The following is a 19,703-nucleotide window of genomic DNA, read 5'->3' as shown; positions in this document are numbered from 1 at the left end:
TGTTTGAATAAAGGTAACAGACAACATCTCAAATTAACATGAAAACACCGAAAATTTAATTGCAGTTTTAAAACATCAATGAACAAATGAATGTGTTAATTTTATTATTTTTTAATAAAAAGAAAATTATAAATTATTATCACAATGTAGGTTAAGAAAATTGTAAATATTCCATATTTGATTGTTATGATTAGTTACATGAATAAAATGTAATATATATAAATACTCTTATAAACATAATGTTATACGATATTTAGGTATCGCATGACCTGTTTTCGGCTTTATTGAAAAGACGGAAATGAAAACTGTTCATTGAAGCGCCCACTTGCCCCAAAGGTAAACTCAAACAATACAATTACCAATTTTCCGACCAGAATATTTATTTACTATTCTATACTTTTTGGTACAAACGGAACTCATTAAATAATATAGTTTTGATTTATCATGAGTTAATAACTTTTTTATAGTTGCGTTGTAAAATTTCCTCGCGTGAGTTAAGTTTATTTCAATGAGTTGTAGATGGCGAAACATTGGATTAAAGTTACTACCAAAGCTCTCACAGTAAGATTTCATGAAAAGCTTGTCGTGAACGGTGGTGTTCACTATAAAACTTTCTAACCGTATAAATTCCATTAAGTCAAATAAAATAGTTAGTGTGCATGAGTGTTATCAGTCAACCAGTCAGGTACCCCCTGTTCTATCAAACACTATATTTGAGCGAAGTATAGATTATATAATACGAGGCCTTACAAAAATAACAGACAAAAAACTTAAAGTGGAAATTTTTAAACATTGGCCGACAACAGTGCCCACGAACGTGATGCCAGATTGGTTTAATATACGTTTACTTGAAATGACCGAGTGAAAAAAAAACAGAAGCCACCCACAAGAAACCAGGAGAATTAAAATAAAAAGATAGCGGAGAATGTTTGGTAAATAGTAGCTAATATGAGAGACAAATTCAAGAATTTGAAGGAAACAATTTTATTAATTAAATTAAATATAAATTTATAATTAATTTAATTAAATAAAAATAAATAAATATAATATATTATGTCTATTTTCATTTTATTTTACAGATTATATAGTTCGTCCCGCAATGGCAAAGCCTAAAGCAAAGCTTCATTTGCTAAGTTGTTGTCTATGATATAAATTGTCTCACATACATTTGTGATTGGACATACTGTAAGGATTATATATGTAGTGTGTCACGTCGGTATGTGCAGGGTAGTGATGAGAAGCGCTTTCAGCTAATTAAAGTTCGTGCCGATAGTGCAATTATCTCGGCAAATAGCTGCTTTGTGTTAATCACGCTCGATATTAAGTTTAAAACATTGGTTTGTGCCTATAGACCTGATGATTTTTATGTCCTGTATCCGATATATAAGGACAATGGGACACACATATGTTTTTTTAATTAAATATTTCGTTTGTTTCTTTTGCGTCCTTTTTCTGCTCATATAGTATTTCTTTCACCACCAAATTTAAAAAAAAATAGTGCACAATCGGACTTGACCGCTTGATTTTAACGTTACACTTCTTATTCTATGACCTAAGTAATGATATTTTTGTACATGCCCAGTCCTAATCAAATCTAGGTAAAAGCTATTGTGATTAAAACAAAACATCACTCCATTTCAAATATGATAATTATCGTTATTGTAAAAAAATTAATTACTGTAAAATTCAACAAAACAATTATTTATTTAATTAATATTATATCCTTAGGATATTTTGTTTCGCCGCTAAAATGTTAATTAAAAGCGTAATATTCAATGCGGTAAGAATACTAATAAATTATAGAACTGTAATTTGGGAGATTTTAACTTATTACTAAATTTAATTTAAATAAAGAATACGTTTATTTTATTCCACTCTTTCGCCTTTATAATATAGACAATATTCCAAAAACCTTTTCACGCTTAACTTATCATGAAATTAGTTTTTCATCTATGGTTTTTTGTTTAATTGTTACAGGAAAACATTTAAGTTTAAATTTTATAAGAGATTCTTTTAAAATAAAAAAAATACAGCAAGAATTTGATTCTCGATTTACAATGTAATCATTACAAAAACATTCCGAGAATTCATTTGAGTCTTTTGAAAATCTATTGCCAATTATTGGATGTTTGATAAATTTACAAGACTTTTTCGGTAAGAGATTTAATAGCATTATGAACTGGCTTTAATTTCTTGTCTAAGAAGGCTAAATTGTCTAGATAATAAGAAACGACACTATGGCGTTAGAAGACCCTTTCACGCATCTTAGGACATTTTTTGAATATGTTTCGCTGCATACACACACAAACGCGCAATGTGTGTATGTTGTGGTACCTATGTATTGCTATATATATTCTTGCTTGGAGACTAGTTAAACGCAGCAAAGGTATACGTAAAAAATCGTTGCGGTGTCATCTAGTTGAATAAATATTTGCGGACTGTTACCACAAACAATCCATGTACAACTTTTTATCATTACGGTGTTTACTATCTAGATTGTCCATGTTTGAGTCCTGTACTTTCTAAATATTTTTCGTTTAGCTTTAGTTGCTAAGAATTATCATATAATACTATCAGTTAGTTCAATCATATAGTGTTGACTCCATTTAATTGAGCGCTCTCAAGCAATAGGTCCATATTGGAGAATTGATTGAAAAGCCTTTCAAACAAAGCCATGCTATCCGTGAATCTCTATTGCCTGAAACTGTTAATTTGTGATATTGACAATTATCATATATATCAAACTACTACATTGATCAAATAGAAGTATGATATTTTTTTCTTTGTCTGTTTCTTCTTTTATTTAATACTAGCAGACTCGGCCAAGCGTTGCTGTGGCTTAGGTTTTTTTAGATTACATAGTAGTAAACTATTCAAGGGAAACGGTAGGAGAACTTATGGGAAACGTTGGTACTTTTAACACAGCGCATCTGTTAGAATTATATCAAATTAAAAAGAAATAATCTACACTAATATTATAAAGAGGAAAACTTTGTTTGTTTGATTGTAATGAATAGGCTGATAAACTACTGGACCGATTTTAAAAATTCTTTCACCATTCGAAAGCTACATTATCCACGAGTAATATAGACTATTTAATTTTGATAAAAAATAGGGATCCTTAAGATATTAGGGTTTTTCGGACACAAGGTGTAAAAAATAAACCAAAAAAAGTTACTTATTTTGCGTACCCTGCCTAAACTATTAAAGATGAACCATAAAATGTTCTAAGTAATTGTAGATCTTATATCTACAAATATCTACAAAAAAGTCCGCGACACACTATACGTATCTATGTCGAGTGAGGCATAATTAATGATATACATGGCAAAACGACGTTTGCCAGTTCAGCTAGTTTGCAATAAAATAAAATTGCGACTATAATTTGAGATTTAAACTATCCTATCTCTCAAGTTGGATCGAACTGCATATGGTGTGCGAATTTTATTATAATCGGTTAAGTGGTTTAGGGGTCCCTTGAGGACAAACATTGTGACAACGAGATTTATATATATTATGATTTACCCACTTAAACAAACATAAAGTCGATTTTAAGATTTGTACGGCATTTGGCACGAGCGACAACAGATTATATTGTCGCACTGTGTACCTATCTACGATAATCACCTTACAATATTATTGTAATAGTCAACGCTTTGGTGGACGAAAAAACTGTGACCAATTTATGTTCCATCAACAGCGATATTCACTTGTATATGAGTTGCCATAAATATGAAATGAGCGCAATTAAGCAGGTCTTATTCTCAAAAAACGGCATCAAACACAGGTTGATTTACTTTTAAGGCTGGACTTGTATCTAAAGTAGCAATCGATTTAAAACTGCAGCTAAGAGTATGAAGCATTAATATTATAAGCATACACGGTATACGCCTGCAGTATAACCACTTTCGCGATACACGTAGAACCAATTGTATTAATATACAGGATTAGCGGAGTATTGATGACTGATTACATTACATCTGAAGTGTTATTGGTAAAAAGCTCTCTGTTCTCTTAGCGTATCGAAATGCTAAGAATTGTTGAAATTGAATTAATTCGCACAGCCTCTAGAGAGACATTGTAGGAATGTTCAATGAATATTTTAAGCTTTTTTGTTTTAACTTAGGTCTAATACAATGTTGTTATATATAAATAAATACATACACAATTATGTTAAGTTTTGTTAAATGGGAACCATAGTAACAAACTTTTTAATATATTGAATGTAATAGATACTTATACTTTGAATTATAATTAAAGATGCATCGTAATTCACAATGCACATTTTTTTGAAGATTTTAAATGGAAATATATTTATTTACTTGTATTAAGTCTTGCAATTTTTCATCTTTTACATATCGATATTTTTTGTAATTCGAGCTATACTGAAACTTTAAATTCGATTCCAGATTTGACAATTTCAGTGTTGCAACGTTATGACGAGTTAGAAATAGTGACGTTGCCAAATTATTCGATACGGAAATGGAATATTTCCGGATCGAAACTTTCATTTTTCACGTACTTGTAGGCGTTGCGGATCATTACTTTTTCAGTGATAGTAAAAGTTTTCGAGAACGTTTTTTTCTTGGGGACAAGAAAACATCCATGTCTTTTTATGATGTACTTGGCTGAGGATCCATTTTGATGGAAAACCAAAACAAATAGATTTACTTAAAGTTCACAAAAAACTATAAACTTTACTACAATAAAAAATTGAAATGTTAACTTTTTATTAAATAATAAATATTTATTATGAATAAAATTCAATAATTTAGTCTTTAATTGACACAGTAATATTAAATAAACATAAATCGCGATTGCTTATCAATCTTTGTGTACATCACTACACTATTATATGTGGTATCATTATTTAACAAAATGACAGTAGCTAATGTCAAATTCGGAATTTAATTAAAAGTCGTGGTAAACTGTGAAGGATGTGTTTTCTCTGAAATGAAAACCACAAGCACATTTAAATTAAAATGAAGAAACTAAGAGGCCAAATTTTTATGCTTTTTAGAAATTAACATTAGACAAATTTCGGATCGCACAGCCAGCGGAGCAAGGTGAGAAAGTTAAACACTTCGACAGATTTATTAAACTATAAAAAAATCAAAATCAATCAAAAATATATTTAGTCTGTTACATTAAGACAAGGTAACATTTCTTTGTTTTTCTAATCACAACGCTACTAAGAGGTGCATAGTCGACATAATATGTAGTTTAAAGTTGTTTTTCATCAATAGTTCAATTCAATTCAATCAATAGATCTAAAAATAATTAATAATACTAATAATTTATTTACATTAAAAAATATTAAAACAGTTTAATTTAATATTGATCCGTATCAGGAAGGTAAACCCGCATACCCACGTTTCTTAAATTACGCTGCTTTCATCGCTATCGCTGACAGAAAAAAACAGAAATCTAACAAAGAGTTTTTTTTAGGCCGACATTATTTGTTTCCACAAATAACCTTTTCTTATTTGTTTCTGCCGACTCTTTCTTCTCTTAAATTTTGAAAATTAACAAAAAACGTATACTTAATCAGTACTATTATATATACAACAGTAGGTTTTTGGTTTGCAGCAAAACATGGCCCGCTTAGAAGCCCCATTAAACAAACAAGATTTTTCATATTATCACGTGCTCGGTCCTGTTACATGCCCTATAATATGTCGCTGACATAGTCCTTTTCGTAATTATACTGCGGTCAACATTTTTGGAGATTTTCCTAATATTAATATTTGCCTTTTCGTTTTCCGTTAAGTTAACCGAACCGTCCATGACTACTAAACACATTTTTTTAGAATTAGAGCGAGGACATACCCTATGTAAATGGACTAAGTATAAGGAACTAAATACATATTATGACACTATCCGGTCAATATATTCTTGAAGCCTCGTTGTATATATAAAAAAATGTAAATTTTTTTACGATTATAATACGATTTTAAAACAAATGGTGACTTTCACCAGAAAATTACTCGAAATAGAACCAATTTGAGTGTACGACCAACCAGGCTCCAGAAGATAAACCACTCCTTATATGGAAATTGTATTCGTTTTTACAACAAACTCCTAAGCGTAATTAGAGAATTATCACTAAATAAATTCAAAGTCCTCGTATTCCCCAGTAAAGGCGGTTTTTTACCCTAATCTTTGCATTCCTATTATTATTATGCTGCTGAGACCTAAAGTAGTTACACATTTATACACATTACACTCAGTCATTCATTCACATGCACTCACACCCTCATTCATTCACTCACGCATGTTACGCGTCGCGAAATGCTGTTTGTAAAAAAAAGCAATAAATAGTTGTAAATAGTACTCAAAAATTTCACAATGGTAATTTAATTTTTACTAAAAAGGGTTACCAAATCTTACACATTGTAAAACATACTAATTATAATTATTCAACAAATAGATATTGTAAAGCATACTAATAATTAACAAAACCATTGTTATTTTATTTAGAAATTATGTTAAATAAAATATATTAAACTTGTATTAAAACAATAATAACGCAAGTTTTTTATAACGCAACATTACAAGTAATGTTACTATTTCCATACAAATTGGTGTGTAATCAGCGGTACTTTTTCACTTCCAATAGCAATCTCGACGTGTATGCAACTCCGATATATGTAGTTATGTTCTTAAGGTTACCTCCTTGCAACCTTGTCAGCGCGCGGTACAAAAACATAGATGTCGAAATAATGCTGCTGGCTATAATGCCCTTATACTTATAAAATTGGTTCCTCCTTCAGATCTTTCCAATGAACATCTTTTTGAGATCTACAGACCAGACACTTAAACTCGTTGTCCTGCATCAAGAGCTGTAAAAGGTATCTATCGTATTTCAAAGAGCCTCAAAGAGTGCCTTTAATTAGATTCGTTAGCCGTACCTCTCACTTAACCCGTTTCTGATCCCTTTACTTGTGAACATACGTGACTAAAATACGGGAATATAACTATTTTCAATTGTTCTTGGTATCTAGGAATATTTTTTTTAATTTTAAGTGTAAACTTTTTTTGCAGAGTTTTCATTTCTAATTACCCCTGTAATATTTGTAACATTCACAATTAGTATGTTGTGAAAATTAAGAAAAAACCAGTAGTGCAGTTTTCTGAATTTAATTTAAAAGTTCAAGTTATCAATAATTGTTTATGACACAAAGAAGCCATCGAGTAGAGTATCATATTGTTATATACTTATGTTTCTTCAGGGTATACGAATTAAATGCGCACTTCGAAACAAGTGTAGCCTAGATCAGTATTAACCAACAGGTTAATACTGATCCTTTTATTTATGTATATTATTTTATATATATATATACTTATAACTTTTTCGTTAATACATGCTTACTTGTTTTTCATCTATCTCAAAAGTTCGAAGTAAACAATAAGTATTTAACGATAAAAGAAGTTCAAGTTAACTCTTTATGCTTTATTGCAGGAATATTGGACAATTTTGTGTAAATTGGATCGTTAAAAACCCCTAAAAGAACATTGAATTGGACGTATTTGTATTATTGTTCATTTATTTTTCGCTATTTCGTGTTCCCTCTCAAGCTCATGAAATTTACTGATCCGAAAACGGTATATTAAATTTATTTTTTATTCGTCTCAAGAAAATTCATTACATTGTTTACATAGCTCGACGTCGTTTCGACAAACAGTAACGTACTGACAACTGTTGTCTTAAAAATAGATTAAGCTTCTCTATAACACCTAAAATATCGAGGTACTTTATTTGGAGAGTGGTTATGAAGACCAAAACGTGTCATTGGCATTCTTACCCTGATAAGTAAAAAAGAAGTCAAGTTTTTCAATCTGTGCTTACATGGCTCCAATACTTAAAAACAAACACCAGTGTAATGCTGACAATTGACGGCCGTGCCCGGGCTGTAAGTCCCTGCCATAAGTGCAAATAAAAAAATCACTGTCGTAATGACAAACGAGTAACCGACAACCGTAAGACATTGTAGATTATCAAAGTCAGAAGTCAAACAGTAAACGTCAAACATTCATAAAAAATTTATATTATATCGGCTACATTGTGGCAAAGCTGACAAAATTAAGTGCTACTTAAAAGATGCTTTCAACACGTAAATAATGAATAATTTAATATTATACATAAACAATTAATTTTAGTTATAACATAAAATATAATAGACCTTGGAACTTTACTTTTAAAAGTCCATAACTTAACGAAAAAAAATAACATCTGTGTACACAATATCAATACAAGTGTTGTGAAAACTATTAGTTATTTTCTTAACCAAATAATTGACGCCAAGATGACGGATACAAAAGCTATTGCTATGCCTCCTACTAATGGCTTAAATGATAAATCTAAAGAGCTACAAAAAGAAATTCTGATGGAAAAGCTCAGGTCTAAAACATCACAATATAAGAACTTATCTGAAACATCTAAAGCAGTTCGCATGGCTCTACTGGTATGTTATAAAATTCCATTATTATAAGTTAGAATGTTGCTGTTCATAAAATATGCATGAATAATAATTTAATTTAGATAAAAGTAAAAGAATATGTAAACTGCTTTTTCCCTCTAAATGGTTAAACCTAAGGAACCAATCATTAGTTACTCATTATTAAGATTATAATATATATACCTTATTGCAGGACAAAAGATGGGCTATAGATAGTGCCGACAGAACAATTCTACAAAAATGCCTAGATAGTTTACAGCATTGTATCAAAGTTAGTTCACTTCAGAGCCTTATTGAGCGGCTTGAATGCTTATCAAGACAACTAGGGTATGTGATATTGCTTCTAGAATATATTTAGGCCTACAATATACTATTAGATTGCTCAATTGATATAAAGGACCTAAAGTATTATTTTTATTTTAAAGTCTTGTTGATGTGTGTGTGTGCAATATGTGCAAATCATAAATCATATGATTTGTATACATTTTTTCAGCATATTAAAGCATATGAATATCACAATATTGTCATCTTCAGATATAGAGAAATTATAATATTCTGACATTTATATTGTACCTATTTCAGGTTAAAATTTGTTGTTGGGACTTCTGGAGTAAATCTTTTTATATCTTCTGACATGTTCTATTTAGAAATATTGGTTGAATCATCGGGGAATGTAAAAGATGTCAAAATACATCATGAGGGCAAGGTAAAATAGCATCTTAAAAATTAATTAGTGTCACAAAATGCCACTCTTTTGAGGAATACTATGCTGATGATATTTTTGATAAAATAAAAAGATTTTTTTCATGTATTCATTACTATACTGTTGATTTCTTTGGTAATACAGATTGAACAACAAAGTTGTGAAGAGCTAGTACAATGTATTGCAAGAGGTGATTTTGCTGACTTCACTGCACAACTTGAAGGGCTTACATCTGTTTACCAGTTAAATGCAGAAAAGAAGGTATTTTTAATTTTAGTGTGTCTTATAATAATGAAACACTGAGAGTTATGGCTGACATACAGGTTTGCTCTGTAAATTATAATTTACAATATGGCAAGCAGCAAGCAGTTAACACAAAATAATCAATTAGTTATCAAAAACTACTAGTGATAGTGTCATTGCATGTGGAGTAGAATTTATTTTCAACTAAAATTATTTTAAACTTCAGGTGTAATCTGAGAGTTCAATAAAATAAAAATGTATAATTTCAGGTGAAATGTAAAGCATTCAGTGCTTTGCAAAGTTTAGAAGAAGACTTATGCACATTGAGGCAGCTGCAAAGCTTTATAAAAGATCCTTGGACGCAAGTACATAAAAGTCCTATTGGTTTCCTGCAACGGAGGAGAGGAGGTAAAGCAAGTTATTTTCACTAATATTTGTTTTTTTCAAGCTGTCTGTAGCTTTAAAAGTTAAAAGTTCTTAAGTAATCTGAACATTATAATTGCAAATAGCACTAATATAATACCCTCTCATTTTAGGACACGCAATGCGTTTAACATACTTTGTATCGCCCTACGAACTGTTAGACAAGGACAAAGGACTTCAGCCTCTTACTGCGGAGTTACTGACAGAGGGTCGTCCATCTCCCTCTAACGGCCTCACATCACTTGTCACTCCCAGTCGCACACTTATAGGTCATTCAGCCCTAGTACTATTGGAAGGCTCGGCGGCTAATAAATTGCAACTAGCTCCTATTATTTCTAGTGGACAGCGGGTTGGAAAAGGGTAAATTTTATAATATATAAGTAGTAGTTAGTGCATTAAGTAAATTCTTCCATCATTGTTAATACATACATAGGATATTTCTTGCTTACATTGATTAGTTTCAGACATTATTAAAATTCCAACAGTTAAAGCAATTTGTTAAATAAAAGGTTTTTTAGCTAATGTTTTGTATCTTTTAAGAAACTGACAGAAATAATCTGTGTAAGTCCCCTGTGCCTTGACATGAATAACATGACTAAGTGTTATTATAAAATACACCTTAATACCAACTAATAAAGACGATTCCGATTCACTAGAATTCATATTAGTTCTAAATTCAAAAATCCACAGCAATGGTCCGGTGTATGCACAACTGGTGCCACAGAATAGTGCGATGTTGCCAGCCTGCTTCACGCTCAAGCTGTCACAGCCAACGCCGTTATGCGCTGGACTGGCGAAGCTCATTCATGCTACTACTGAGGTAAAATCTGTTACCCTACCTTGTGATTTTATTACCGTTGTATATTACAGACACTTAAAAAAATATATATATACAATAAGCGATTATTATCAGATAGACATCCTATGACAAAAAAATACATTGTCCGATAAATTATAATAAATTCAATATATATACAAAGACGCAATAAACTCACCGCCACTCTTTTTAAGAAAAGTTTATTGTTTTACTCAATGTTTGTAAAGAGCTGCAATTATTACACCATGCTCCACATGACATCTTAATTAATGCATATATTATTAATAAAAAAAAATCAAAACAATAATTTGTCTTCTATCAGCAATAGGCATGGTGAAATAGGAGCACGCACTTATAATCTGGTGGGAAAATCACGCAAATACATAGTCAAAATAACTAACATTAGAACGCCCCAGTAGCAAAGGTCGATATGTTGTGTATATCTTTAGTCGGAATAACTTTGGTTGCGAGATTTAGGGTATGATGTCACATGTTTTCGAATATTTTTCAAATTGAGAATAGTTGACATGACATTTGACAGGTGGAAGTTGGAGGTGATTGGGCGAACAGTAAGCCAATGTTGGGACTGATTGCTCAACAGGCGTACAATACTCTAGTTCCAGGGAAGATCATCGAGTTGAATCTTAGTAAAGGATTGTTTGTGGTAAGATATTTTTAACGCTCGAAAAAAACGCTGTATTTATAAAAAAACCTTAAGTGCTATAAATCGATTTTTAGGTTTATGACATGGCGGAGTGTTCACGATGATTTTTTTTAACTTTATCGTGCTAAGATAAATGTGCACATCAAAATAAAATTGCACGTCCTTGGTGCACGTGATTCGAACGTACTCTTATCCAGTAACTTTGGTTAAAAAAAGTAAATTGTTTAATTAATAATGTGACATAATGAATGCGATAAACAAAACACGATTAAAATTGCGGATTTGAATCCTATACTAAGCAATAGTCATACGTAAGTAACCTTAGAATGCTTTAGTCTGTTACATTCAAGCCACCAGGCCATTAGTTATTGTTATACGTTGTTATTTATATAATTTAAATATTATACTTTATTTGAAATATAAATTTAAATTCTGCGCCTTATTGTTGTCCCTTACTACTTTAGTGAGTTACTTTATCGGTGCGAAAATACGAAAAATTATCGCAATACAGTGACGAAACTTTTAAATTTTTTGGTGTTGTATATTTTTAAATATAATTGTTATTATTACTATGTAGGTGAAAGATATTACCTTCACTATTAGGTAGAGACAGAGTATTGTAAGAATATATACAGATCATAAAAGTGTTTATAACATCTTTTTAACTTAAATAAAAATACAATGATTATATGATGAAATTACAGAAGCTCCCAGACCAATGGCAGTGCTATTTCCTCTGTGAGCGTCGTGGACTCGAAGGCTGTGTGGTACAAAGCATTCCCTTCACTCACCCCTCGCACGTACCGCAATTGCTCGCCGCATTACGTCAGCAAGCGTTGTTCAACGCCCTCATTGCGTCATGCGTACGCGCACAGACTAAACATGGTGAGGACACAAGCTTTCAAATTACTATTATATTGTAAATACTATTGTTTTTATATATTTTAAGAAAAGTACAAATTTGTAAATACTTTATGCTAAAATTAAATAATAATAATAACGTTAAATCTATGTTAATACAGTTTTTGGATTTAATATTTTAATAAGGTGTAAGGGATTAACATCAAAGAATACGGTGACTAATAATATAGTAATTAGGTGTAGTAGTATGGAAAGGTACATAATGTTAGGTAGATCTTATTACTACTAAGACTAATTACCACCTGGGAAGACGCAATGACCAAGCCAAAAGATTTGAATGAAGATGGATATGGTAGCTGTTCAGAGGCCAGAGAACAAAATGGTCGATAAAAGTCACTGGGTGGGCAGACGACGTGGCAAAGACTTGCCAGGCATAATGCCAAGCTTTGAAGGCTGGAGCAGGCCTTTCTACTGAAGACAAGCTGCACAGACACAGTTCTGCAGCAAAACTTTCAGAATTTTATATCTTTTTTTGTAAAAAAATCTATGATATATGAAATAATGAGGTTGAAATTGATAAACTTAACAAATTAATTAACTATAAGGAATTTTTTTTCAGTTGTGGACCTAGAAAGCGTACTGATGTTCGAAGTGAGCGCGTTGTCATGGCAACACATTTCGATATCCCTCGAACACCCGCTAGACGAGACTATGGCAACGGTTGAACTGGAATTGGGCGAACCGGCAACGCCGCGCGCCACAGTGTACACACTAAACTCCCCTGCCAGGGACCACGTTGACGACTATATCAGCAAGGTCCTTCAGAAGAGCCATTCTATACCAATCACATTAAGGTATAACTCCTTAAAAAAACAGTTTTTTTAATAACAAAAATAAAATTACAAGTAATAAAAAAAATGTATTTTTATTTTTTACAATAAAATAACTTTTATTCAGATCATTGGTGAATATCTGGGAGCGGGAAGCGGCAGCGAAGCAAATGAACGGTGGCTACTCGGGTCTCGAGTCGAATTTTAGCTGTGGCCTGGGGGGCATCGACCCCGGGGGCGACCACAAGCCCTCTCCTTCGCCTTCCCCGTCGCCCCACAATCGAGCCCTCTACCCCTCATCGGTCTCGCATCCGCATCAAGGAGGTAAGTTTTCAAATTCAAAATCATTTATTCATGTATGTAAAGAAATATACATTAAAATTTAAATGCTTCTAATTTTACATTTTCTATATATATTTTATATGTGACTTATTTTCTCAGTGTTTTCATTTTTAAAATAAAAAATTCTATAATCTATTATTGTTTTAGGCGCATACCTCTCTGATCAGCAACACCACATGTCGATGATGTGTCAAGACTCGAATGACTCAAAATCCCAATTGGATCCAAAGGTCAAAAAGCGTAAATCTGACCTGTGGCCATCCACAAAGAAGGGCAAACCCGGTCTGGGAGATTTAGGCGGTTCGGACAGTGAAAGTGACAATTCTGACGGTTACAACGAAGATGACAATACAATGAACAGTAATTCTACCAATGACGATATTGAGGGACAGGAGTCGTCGATTTCGCAGAATGATTTTACGTCAGATCTGGAACTGTCAGGAATGGACGCGGATGCCTTGGGAGGAGCCGATAATCGGACCTCGTCTGATATTGATAACTCAAACGATGGCGATGTTGAAGATATAATCAGGTATATATTGGAATATTTTAATATTTCTTTTTTCGTAAAAAAACATTTACGTACTGATTTACTTAGTATATTCTTTTTCAAAATTCATTTTTATATTACGTAGATAATGAAAACTTATAAAACGTAGTGTTGCTGTCTTTATTTGATACATTTTTATTTTCATATACGAACTGTATAAACCATAATAATAGTAATTTTCCTTGCACTGTGTTTCAAATATTAAACGTAATAAATAGCCAATAATAACTGGAATAACAATCTCTAATTTAATTGACTAGTGTAAAGGTACGATTCCACCAATAGCTTGCAGCTCATTTATTTACAAATATTTTGTGCAAAACTATAGCCAAACACATACTAAGCAGATATCGCGTTTAGCCTTTATCTCCACCGGCAATGCTGTGTGTATCATTTGTGAGCGCACTGTTGCAAACTTGTTTCCTGAGAAAGATTGCCAGCAGTTAATAATAATGGGCAGGAAAACATTTTCCTTTGTAATATATTCTAGATCATTCAAAATATTACTTGGCATAGTGCGCGCACAATTAAATGTGTTCGCTTTGGTAGCGGAAGCAAAAGTGCACGTACACAAGGACACAGTTGTACGCGAGTAAGTCGACCAAAACAAAAATGACATACGCTGTGCTATACTGTGCCTCACACTAGTGGAATCGTACCTTTAGGATGTGTAACTATATTGTCTAATGTACCATATATTTAATAACAAATAAAGTTCACGCTTTAAGTAAATTAAAGTAATGTTATAATATCGTTTCAGGAATTCTTTTCATAAGTCCGAGCACAAAAGGCAAAAAGTGAAAAATAAAGAAGTAGAATCTCGCAACAGAAGTACGTCTTCGTTGCTCCTAGATCTCACTGACGGCAAATCGTATATGCCGTCATCTGTGAGTATAACACCAATTACTTCAAATTCCTCAAACCAATCCGGTTCTAGCTCAGCGTCTAGTTTGTCTTCTATGCTATGTCTGGATAGAAGGCACGGGATAGAGATTATTCCCATAACTGCCGCTCCACCCGCGGCTTTGCCCAGTTCTATAACAATAACACCTATAACTAGTTCACAAATGAAGTCTATGGATGACCGTATACGATCCGAGAAGAAATCCAGCAAGTCTGGCGAAGAGCGTAGCAAGGAAAAGAAAAAGAAGCGCCGAAGAGATGATTCCATGGGACCCCCTGAAAAAGTCCCGCCGAAACAAGACCCACTTACAAAACCTGTGTCAGTCAGTATTAAGCCAACCGATGGTTCACCAATGCAGTCGACATCCCCAAACTCTATTTTAAGAAAATTTAGTCCCAGTCCCACACACGGCAGGTCCGTATCTATAACAAAGTCCCCAAGTCCAAATACCGTCAAAATGGGAAAACCCTCTGGGACATCAAGCCACCATAATAGCCCCAGACATTCTCCTGTACAAAGTAGTCCCAAACATTTGGCCGGATATTCCAGTCCAAAAAACCATACAATCTCTTCCCCTAAACATAGCTCATCCGGTTCGGGGAAACCTAGTATGTCTACATTGAAATCTGCGACTAGTGGTTCGCCTTCAGGAAAATCTGGCACCACAGGATATGATCTCACAAAAAAGATATCTAAAGACTCATACGGATCGTCATCAATGTCTTCGAGAGACAAAGAGAAGAAACACTCCGGATTATCTTTTTCTAGTTCGGGTAGAAGTAGTCCAAAGTTGAAGAATCCACTAAAATTAAAACAACTTGAAATAACTCCGGTAACGTGCGATAGTCCTGTCACTGAGCCTTTGATTTCACCACCGAATGTTGAGGTCAACAAGTCGAATGCCCCGAGTCAAGCCCGCAACAGAAAAGGTTCTCTTAGTGCCGTCATAGACAAGCTAAAGTCTGCTCAACATTGTGGAACTGACTCAGAAATAACAACCTCAAAATCTAGTTCCTCTAGCAGTAGTAGCAAATTCAATGATTCAAAAAACAGTTCAGGAAGCAGTAATTTAAAAATGAGTGAAAGCAAAAATCAGGAATATATGGTGAAACCCAGTTTAGATGGAATGAAGATTACTATCAATAAAACAAGAACGAAGGAATCTTCAAGCGGCAGCTCCAAATTAAGTTATTCTGGCTCCAATAAACAATCCTCTCCACAGTTGACTCCGCCCAGCCAAGGATCGCCTAAAACTCACACGGGCTTAAAACCTGGTGTAATAAGTGGACCTGCATCCAAGAAGACTCAAGTAATGCAGTCTTCAAAATCTGGTAACCTGACTCCTGGCTCCACGCCGCCAAAAGCGAATATGAGTCCATCTGAGTCTTCCAGCCTTAGTGCAAGTGCTTCACCAAAAGTGCCTTACTCCAAATCATCCGGTAGCAGTAATGCTGGTATCAATTTATCGAAGTCGAGCTCTAAATCGAGTTCGGGGTCCCCAAAAAGCAGTAGTTCTGATATTGCCAAAATTATGCGTGACAGGGAACGCGAAAAGTCAAGGAATAAGCTTATGAGTAATTCTGAAAAATCTATATTTTCATCGAAATCTGAACGGCATTCTAGTCCAAGTGGATCTCGAGATGATGTCGACGGTGATAGATTTAAGGGTTCCAAAGACGCAAGTTTCCTGGTTGAAGGTCTAATTAAACCATTGGATACAAGCAAATTTCAAATACCAAAATTGAAAAATCAGAACCCTACCGACAAAAACAATCCAGTGTCTCAATACGATAGTCGTTCTATGGTCAACGATTTCTCTAGATCCATGGATCAAAATAAATATCCATTTCCCCACTTCGACACTCCAAACAGAGGCGGTGATCAAATGAAATCTAATTACCCATTGAATGTTCCAAAACCTTTACTAAATATGGGCGGAGTAAGTCCAAAAACATTGGCTACGAAAGCTGAACCGACGGATTTTTCTAAAGTCTCAGAAAGCTTAGCTAAAGCTGAAAGCACACAAAGATCAAAAGATGAAAGCAAAGAGCCATATTCGGGATCGTATCCCTTAATGCCATTGGATTTTAAGACTGATATGGCAAAGGGGTTTCCAGCGCCAAAGGGAAGTTCTGAAGATAGAAAGGGTGCAGATTCTTGCATGAAACCGCCAACAAGTGGGTCTGTCCCACGAAGTGGAGCAACTACTCCACAGGAAGCGGCTGAAATGCTCTTGGACTTCTCGTCGTCCTCTGCCAGTAAGGTTTCTGGAATGGTTGCGGTTAGACCTGTTTATCCGCCATCTCCTGCTCTCTTGCAGCTGTCAAAGAGTCCGGCTCCGTCACCATTAGTTGCCGCTTCCCCTCATTCAAACTCCCCTTGTATATCCGACGATGAACTGATGGATGAGGCCTTAGTTGGCCCCGGGAAATAAGTTGGGTCAACTATGTGTAAGAAAATGTTTGTTGTGAATAAAATATATGTAAATTGTATTAAAATGAACAATATATTATTTGTTTATTGTTACAAATCAAATGTAAAATATTATTACTCAATATCTTATTTTGTCATGAGTTTATATGAACTTATTTTTCATAATTTACTTTTGAAAGGGCACCAATATTATACAAAAGTAATTATTTTATACTGACTAGGGTATTCTATTTTAAGGTATTTAAGGGAAAATGTAATGGAGCAAATTGGTAATAAATTATGTACACACTAAGAAATCGATTTTGGGTTCATACAAAATTTATTGAATTCTTGTCTCCATATCCCGAATTCTGCTTAGTGGGTAATAAAATATAATTATTTATTTAAATTATGTAAACCCACCTAATTGTATATTATTTCAAATATCTATACAAACGATCTTTAAGTTAAACATTGTACCAACAACCAATTCCATCGAAAATCATAGAATTTTAATGAAATAGAATTTATTACTTCGCTCCTTACTAAAAGTTGTTAATTTAATTAAGAAAAATACAAAAGAAACCATGATATACCTAATTTAATTTGTACTAGAAACTAAGTTTATAAGGTATGATGAAAAAAGAAAAATTATCTATAGTTGATAAATATTGATGGGATTGGTATATGTAGCATTTATTGTCTTATTTAAAGGTGTTTTGAAATAAACGTGATGAAATATTAATTTCTTTTATTACAAAAATATTTAATAAATACACTAACTTAATAATAATAATTATAATATCTTAGAGAGCTGGGGCGGTAGAACCCATAATAATAGGGGAAAAAGTACTGGAATCTTCTATAAGCGTAAGGTTTTTGGACGAATCTTCTTGTTGCATACGGCCTCTGTGTCTTTCTCCTCTTTTTCAGAAAAGGTAATGGTGCGAATCCGGCAGCAGTATCCATTATTTCATTGGGGTCTCTGTGGATGACGTCATTGTAGTAGAAGTCGCCTTCATTGGGTGATACCTCGTCCGAATCCATGTCAGTTACAGCTTCATACGGCGTTTTTACGTTCTCTTCAATTACGATTTCCATACTAGCATCAACGTTCTTTAAATTGAAATCAATGTCTGGTTCCGGTGTCACAAAACTATTCTCTGTTGTCTGTGGTTCATTAAAACTGTCTGTAGTCTGTGCTCCATTTTCCGATTCTGCGATCACTTCCGTTATGGTTTTTGCATATGCAGAGAGTCCAAAAACCAGGATTATAATTATGTGCGTCTTCATTTTTACTGGAATGAAGTGAACTTGGTTAAGTATTAGCGACTGACTGAGGTGCTGCACATTACGATATTTATATTTAATAATCTGGGTCGAAGAAAGGTGTAAGTTGGTTCTATTTATGTAAATAATTAGAACCTTATGAGTGATCTCATTTGTCGTATCATCATCGGGGCTATTTAAGTGGGGCATTTGGTCGCCCTTAATATTTTGCTTGTAAAGATTACTTAGGTAACAATTTTAATAAAATCTTATTACATCTAGTATTATATATTAGTACCTGGATAACCGAGCCTTGCTGGGTATTTTTTTTATAAATTGTGTTTTTGGAATTTATATTTAAGTATAAATTACATAGTAATAAAATGATGAAATATGAATAATATTTTTCGATCTTACCGACAGAATAATAAACAAATATGAACTGGTTATTTAAAGAAAAAATCCATCATCATATCTAGATCTAGCTAGATCGATTCATCTCCCCCGAAACCCCCCGTATACTAAATTTCATGAAAATCGTTGGAGCCGATTCCGAGATTCCAATTATATATATATATATATATATATATATATATATAAACAAGAATTGCTCGTTTAAAGATATAAGATAAGATACTAGTGTTAGAACACATATTCCATTTAATTTACAAATTATTATTAAGTTATTAATTAATTACTATATTGTTTTACTAAACTACTGTAATATCTACCGTGAACACTATGAATCTTTCTAAATTCACGTTTTTGTCTTTAATTAAGGTATTTTTTTTTTTGCAAAATCAGCCATGATAAAAGTTTACGCACGATTACGTAACGTATTAAATTTTAATGATAAAATCGTAATCATTATTACATATACGTTTTATCTCAAGGAAATTGTGTGAACGTGTCTTACAACCGCAAAACATGAATCCTCGGACGGTTAGTTTGATGAACGTAAATGATTTAACAAATATCAGTATGACAGATGAGACTCACAGGAGACTCCCTTGCGCGAGTCGCGGGAAACCCGCCCTTTCAGACCGAGCTAAGCTCGCCAAAACTGTACTGAGCTGTAAAGGCCCTAAAGCCAACAGCAAGATTCCTTTCAACAAGAAAAAAAAAGTATGACAGACGGGAATATATAAAAAAATCAACCTAATAACCGAGATTATGTGTACATAATATTATATACTAATACAGCTGCCCACTGAAGTATTTGCGAA

The 19,703-nt window shown here is 33.2% G+C and overlaps 1 protein-coding gene across 1 annotated transcript; it reads left to right on the top strand.

The window, feature by feature from the left end:
• Positions 1 to 8,061: 8,061 nt before the first annotated feature.
• Positions 8,062 to 17,949, top strand: LOC110998867 (mediator of RNA polymerase II transcription subunit 1). The gene is made up of 13 exons (XM_022267668.2): positions 8,062 to 8,465; positions 8,653 to 8,786; positions 9,042 to 9,165; positions 9,307 to 9,423; positions 9,675 to 9,813; positions 9,942 to 10,188; positions 10,519 to 10,648; positions 11,187 to 11,309; positions 12,014 to 12,194; positions 12,790 to 13,024; positions 13,128 to 13,324; positions 13,490 to 13,874; positions 14,653 to 17,949. Exons 1-13 carry the CDS (start codon positions 8,307 to 8,309, stop codon positions 17,228 to 17,230), a joined length of 4,749 nt encoding a protein of 1,582 aa, XP_022123360.2. The 5' UTR covers positions 8,062 to 8,306; the 3' UTR covers positions 17,231 to 17,949.
• The last annotated feature ends 1,754 nt before the right edge of the window (positions 17,950 to 19,703 follow it).

This window comes from Pieris rapae, chromosome 14 (assembly GCF_905147795.1).
Source record: "Pieris rapae chromosome 14, ilPieRapa1.1, whole genome shotgun sequence".
Classification (NCBI taxonomy): Eukaryota; Metazoa; Arthropoda; class Insecta; order Lepidoptera; family Pieridae; genus Pieris; species Pieris rapae.
Note: the sequence above shows the minus strand (reverse complement) of the source record. Positions and strands in the feature narration are given on the sequence as shown.

Excerpts from the sequence above, each read along its gene's own strand:
- LOC110998867 (XM_022267668.2), top strand. The coding sequence starts at position 8,307 with ATGACGGATACAAAAGCTATTGCTATGCCTCCTACTAATGGCTTAAAT. Across the intron at positions 9,166-9,306 it reads AAATACATCATGAGGGCAAG|ATTGAACAACAAAGTTGTGA; the intron begins GTAAAATAGCAT and ends TTGGTAATACAG. Across the intron at positions 13,025-13,127 it reads TCTATACCAATCACATTAAG|ATCATTGGTGAATATCTGGG; the intron begins GTATAACTCCTT and ends ACTTTTATTCAG.